Source organism: Hippoglossus stenolepis, chromosome 10, assembly GCF_022539355.2.
Source record: "Hippoglossus stenolepis isolate QCI-W04-F060 chromosome 10, HSTE1.2, whole genome shotgun sequence".
Classification (NCBI taxonomy): domain Eukaryota; kingdom Metazoa; phylum Chordata; class Actinopteri; order Pleuronectiformes; family Pleuronectidae; genus Hippoglossus; species Hippoglossus stenolepis.
Genome location: NC_061492.1, coordinates 11,160,604 through 11,166,709, shown reverse-complemented (window position 1 = coordinate 11,166,709; position 6,106 = coordinate 11,160,604). Strand labels below are relative to the sequence as shown.

The 6,106-nt window shown below is 42.6% G+C and overlaps 1 protein-coding gene across 1 annotated transcript; it reads left to right on the top strand.

The window, feature by feature from the left end:
- The first annotated feature begins 2,543 nt into the window (after positions 1–2,543).
- On the top strand, positions 2,544–5,590 carry LOC118116691 (peptidase M20 domain-containing protein 2-like). Its single transcript, XM_035168520.1, is given in 8 exon segments — positions 2,544–2,582; positions 2,812–2,958; positions 3,042–3,213; positions 3,574–3,731; positions 4,131–4,257; positions 5,093–5,151; positions 5,153–5,201; positions 5,376–5,590. Coding segments are annotated over 8 exon segments (891 nt in total). The 3' UTR covers positions 5,516–5,590.
- Positions 5,591–6,106: the final 516 nt, after the last annotated feature.

Genomic DNA, 6,106 nt, shown 5'->3' with positions numbered 1-6,106 from the left:
TTGCAGTACAAATGGATCATGTGCTTCATTTAACATTACCCACATGTCATTGCGTCTTGGTCCTCTCTCCTGATGATATGAAATGATCCAGAACTAAGGTAAAGTTGTTGAGACTTTGTGTCCTATAGGTGAAATAGTTTGATTCAATTTAATTCAATTCAACTGTATCGTCCTTCAGTGGAAAAGAACTGAAGTAGGAGCCATTACTGAAGGACAGAGGAGCTGTTATGAAAGCTGAAATATGTTGCTGAAGGCCACATACAGAGGTTTCACACAAAGAAGCCTTCATATATTGATTGGAACAAACTCTTGACTTTTATGTATGAGACTGTGATGAGAAAGTTAACTGCAGTGTATGTTCATATGTTTTTACATGTTAATACATGTTTTTATTTTTCCATGTGTTTGTTTTTGCATCGGAATTGTTTTGTTCTATCAATCTTTTAAGAGTCACAATTTCAAGATTTTAGGTCTAAATCTTGAGATATAATGTTTCGTTAAACCTAAACAAATAGTTTTTGTGTCTCAACCTTGAACGTGACGTTGTTAGATCATATAACAGATTTTTAATTGTCACAGTTTTTGAAGGAACAGGTAGATGATGTCATCAAATCAACAGGGGCTGTCAGATCAGAACATGTTTCCCATGTGTCATGCTGGAGGGTGTATGGACAAACTGTGTTGTTTCATTTGGAGGACCTGATCGATCAAAGGGGACAAATTAAGAGCCACTGAAAAATCGGGCATGTTGTTGATTTAAATCTCACAATTAGAACTTTTATTGATCATGCATAATGTTGTGTTACTGGCAGACGTGGGCTTCCATACTTTCAGGCTGGCGTAGAGACACAAACGGATGAATCTGTGGACCACACTCTTGCAGCGGTCACACACACACACACACACACACACACACACACACACACACACACACACACACACACACACACACACACACACACACACACACACACACACACACACACACAAGCATTATTTGTTGGTTGTTTCATCTCCCATTTCAGTCATGCTGTCATCAGGGGCTCATCCATTCTATGTAACTGTCAAGCCAGCCTTCCTTTGGGTGTCCCACATGCATATATCATATCTCGTGCATCACTCTGTGGGATCCCTACTGGCTCAATCTAAAATATCCATGCCGCATGAAATATTTACCTCCTTTTAACGTATATCTCATGTGCTCAGTGTGTCATGGGAGCAGACAGGGCTTTTATTTGTGGCATCACTCAGCGTGCAATGGGTTTTACATTTGGTTTCCTCTCTCCTCTGAAGCTGGAATGGTTTTATCAGGAACCCATCATCTTCAGACTCCATCCGTGTGATGTGCTGTATGAAATCATTTTCTTGGAATAAACGATAAAGGTCCTCAACCACATTAACACATCTTTTTTTTTTTTTTTTTTTAAGCACAGGCCGATACGCGAGGCCAAAAACATGTGTAATCATGTGAACTAATGCACATGCTCGCGAGGGCAAATCTCCTGGTAAAACAATGGGGGCGACACATGGGTGCCTCCTTTCCATGTCACTTAATTGATGCACAGTGGATAGTGTCAGTGCGTCGGCGTCACCGGTGAGGCGTGAAGTAAGCTGACAGACAGGACATGTCAGGAGGCAGTGTTGGTGTCAGCTTTCTGAGCGCTGTTCAACATGTCTCCTCCTGTGACAGCCAACCCCAATTAACCCCCAACCCAAATACAGGCAGAAAACACACACACATACACCTGCTTGCTGTCTCGAACACACTCACACACACACAGACACACACACACACACACACACACACACACACACACACACACACACACACACACACACACACACACACACACACACACACACACACACACAGTGCGTGGCAGCTGTGGCGCTTTGTCTTTATTCATTCAGAACTAATTGACCTTGTTTTTCATGGACAGATCCCAGTTCATCCTGAGTGAGGGAAAGAGTTGTTACCTTGCTGCATGTGTAAAACCATCTGAGTGGCTGTAGGCAATAAAAACAATCCCTATAGATGGTAATGATTTTCTTTCATAAGATATTTTCTATTCATTCTTTTAAATTGGTCAAGGTAAAAGATGTAAAGCTGCATAACACTGATTTATTTCCTCTGCAAAAGGAATCAAATCAGAACCATGAGTGAAAGGAGCCTTTTACCAGAGTATGTCTCTCTGGGTCCCTCTACTGTGGCATTGTAGTTATTCTCATTCATCACAGCATGTCACAGATTTCTATAGGAAGCCCATGATTTAACATATATCATGTATGCACATCACTCATATGCAAAAATTAGAGTTGGTTTATGTGAAGATTATATTTCTGGAATTTAAAAAAAAATATTGAATGGCATTTATTTTTTATGATGTGGTGTATGTGTTTTGTATGTGTGTGAGCATGTTTAAACCCTCCCACATTTAAATGTCAATTTAATGTTTAGGTTTAGTTCGATAGAAGCCATGTAGTTAAATTATTTCGCAGTTGGAGGCGGCTCAGTGTAATGTGAATATAATCGTGGCCAGCAGATGGCGATCGTCTACTGCTTCAGAGAGACTCAGCCTGGTGTTAAAAAGGGAGAGAGAGAGAGAGCGAGAGAGAGAGAGAGACTCATTTGTCTGATTTACAAGAGCGCAAGCTAACATATATCTGAAACTATGTTTGTTCTTATAACCAAGTGCACAATAGCAGTTTTGAATGCATTTTACATCATTTACACTAGGGCATTACAGCATTTTGTGAAGTTGTGCGATAAAGCATAACTCCAATGACTGATTTAAGATCTTCTCTTATCAGATAACTGTTCTGGGAACTGCTGCAGAGGAGAACACTGGAGGAAAGATCGACCTGATGGAGACGGGGGCGTTAGCTGACCTCGACCTCGTCTTCATGGCTCGTCCGACCCAGCAGGACGTTTCCTTCCTGCCCGGTGTGGCCCTCGATGTGCACGTACCCTTTCACTGCTCATAGGGAATCAAAACTTCCTTCTGTGTCTTTACTTCCTCTTAATTAACTACATATTGCAGACAACCCTTCAACCTATGCTGATGTTGCGTGGGGTGTCGGTGAGGTACCACAGGAACCCCTCTCATGCTGCTGCAAACCCCTGGGACGGAGTGAATGCCCTGGATGCTGCTGTCCTGGCTTACAACAACCTCTCCGTGCTCAGGCAGCAGATGAAACCAGAGTGGAGGGTTTCACGGTGAGGAGCAGACAAAGCATCAGTAATTCACATTTTTTTCTTTACCCTGGCTATTTCTCAGTACCCAAGGGTCAGACCATAGAATTGGCATCACTGTGGCCAATTCTTAGGGCTGAATGATGGGTGTGCTCCTCCTGGGAGTCATGCTGCTGCATGTAGGTTTGAATTTAGCTGCCACGGAAACGAAACCCCCTCTGGGGGTTTCTGTGTGAGACAATTTTTTACCTACCTTTTCCAAATGTTTAATCCCCAATGGAAATCAGAACGTGATAACCAACGTAATATGTGATTGTTCAAATGTATGGACTCATTCATTGTTGCCGCTCTCTTGCTCCTCGTCTGCATTTTCTTGTCTACAGGCGTCATCACACACGGAGGAGAGAAGCACAACATTATCCCCGCCTACACCGAGTTAGAGTTTTATCTGCGCACTCCGCTGGTGAAGGATCTTTGTGACCTCAAGGCCAAAGCGGAGGCTTGCTTCAGGGCAGCTGCCGTGGCAACTGGTTGCCAAGTAAGCTTACCTAAAAATACAGTCTTCCTCCGGGCTCGACTCACATTGTGTCCCTCCTCTGTAGATTAACAGTGAAGCAAAGACACGGGAACAAACAAACACAGTGTATTGATATAGTGGAGAAATACAATGTCGGAGCTGATTCTTCTGTTATATAACTTTACCCTTTTTAACACATTGCTGTAATTATGCTCCGAGTGCTGTGCCACTGTTACATAATTCATTTTTATCTTCAGGCTGTTTTTCTCCCACGACTGCATTTACAGGTTTGCCCCACATTAAAAAACGTGCATGGCTTCATATGCTGTCAATGTACAATAGGGATATTTGACTGAGTTGTGATCTTAAATATTTTCATTCTACATTCAATGGATTAGGATAAACTTGTGTTTCCTTAAGGTGGAGAAAATGTACCCGTCACATGCTTACTCCAACATTCTGCCCAATGCCACACTGTCAAGCCTGCATGAAAAAAACGGGGAAGCTGTAGGGATTCAGTTTGCAGAGCAGCCACAAAACTTCTCTGGTGAGTAAAAATGTATAAATTATAGCAAAGGAAATCATCATTCGTTTCTTTCCCCTGTATAGAAAGTGACTCATCTATAGAGCCTCCGGAGGATCACTGCGAGAATCTTTTTGAGAACTTCTTTTATTTTACCTCTCAATGCACATTGTGTTATTTCACAATACTTTTGTGTTACCTTCCACTACTTCTGTTCTTTTATTCCTTCTGAACCACATGTGGTAGAGTGTTGCATCTGAAGTCCCTGTAAGCTGCACTGGGTATGTGTTACCCTGTCCCCTCACACACATGGTTATTACTTGTTTTCCCAGATTACAGACATGTGCAGTTTCGAAAATCAGCCCAGCCAACGTTACCGACCCCAAAAAATTGGGTCAAAGTTTTTGTCCGATCCCGGCTCGGCCTTTCATGTCCCGACGGTTCCCGATGGGCTCGGATCAAGTATCCACACACCAATATGTGGCCCACTTCTGCTCATCTTCTCCCACTGAAAACCCAATGGATCAGCTTATTGAATTTTCTTTGAACTGGGCATGATATCATGCTACTGCAAAACAAGCACGGTAAATTTACACAATCTGATCTGCAGGATGCTGTCGAGCAACTGCCAGGATACAGATGTCTGCACCTATAGCGAAATGACATTGTTGCATAACGGCAACAGGAAACCATTGCCAGGTAACACACAACTATTGCAGGGGAACACAAACATAATCCTCAAAAAGATTCCTGCTGTGACCCTTGGGGCTGCGAACACAGCAGATTTTTATTGTCCTCTTGTTGTTTACGTGATTAGCACAAAATCATGATCACAGTGAATATATTATTAATCTGGCAGGTTCCACAGACTTTGGCAACGTCTCATTCATACTTCCTGGCATCCACCCTTTTTTTCTCCATCGGCACACATGCATTTAACCACACAGAGGAATACACCGAGGCAGCAGGTACGGTAGCCCGAGTCTTATCGGGAACAGATGTTGTTTCTTGTAAGAAAAGTTGAAATGCATCTCGATCAGACATCTTCACAGCCGTCATGTCTTTCCAGGTCAGTTAGTTTTCCTGTTTACTTTCTGTTTACTCCGTGCTTTATTTTCCTCCTGCTGTTTTTCCTGTGCTAGGAGCTGAGACGGCCCAGTTGTAGACCCTGAGGACAGACAAAGCCCCGGCTATGACAGCTGTGGATGTAGTGTGCTGCCCCGATCTGCTCAGGAAAGTGAGAGAGGACTTCGGCCTGGCCAAACTGAAACAGGAGAAATGATGTGGCTTCGGCGGCTCCATTAAATACACCAACTGTGATAATAATTATATGTAAAATAAAATGGAGTTCAAGGGAGATGGAGGCTGCCTATATTTAGTAACATCGACCACCTTCATGGAGGGAGAGAGTGGAATAATTACGTTTTACAGATTAACATTGTAATAAATAGTCATGATTTAAAAAGATAAGGTGAAGCTATGATTAATGGGAAAAAAATATAAATCCACCATCCTTGCTGCCGTTTTAGGTCATTTTGTAAAGGCACAAATTTATACATAGGTGGATTGTCAACCACTGCATGTATTAAAGGAATAGTTCACCCAAACATTTTAATTCACTCATTATCTACTCACTTTGCCGATGGAGGGGTGAGTGAAGTTTTTAAGTCCACAAAACACTTTTGGAGTTTCAGGGGTAAACAGTGTTGCAGCCAAATCCAATACGATTGAAGTAGCTGGTGAGCACTTCTTCAAATGTAAAAAAACGAGTATGGCTAGAATATTGGGGGCCCCGGGCCAACGGGACATAGGGGGCCCTTATTGTTGCTCTGGACTAATGCAATCAACCATTGCAAAGGGCTCCAGGGAATTG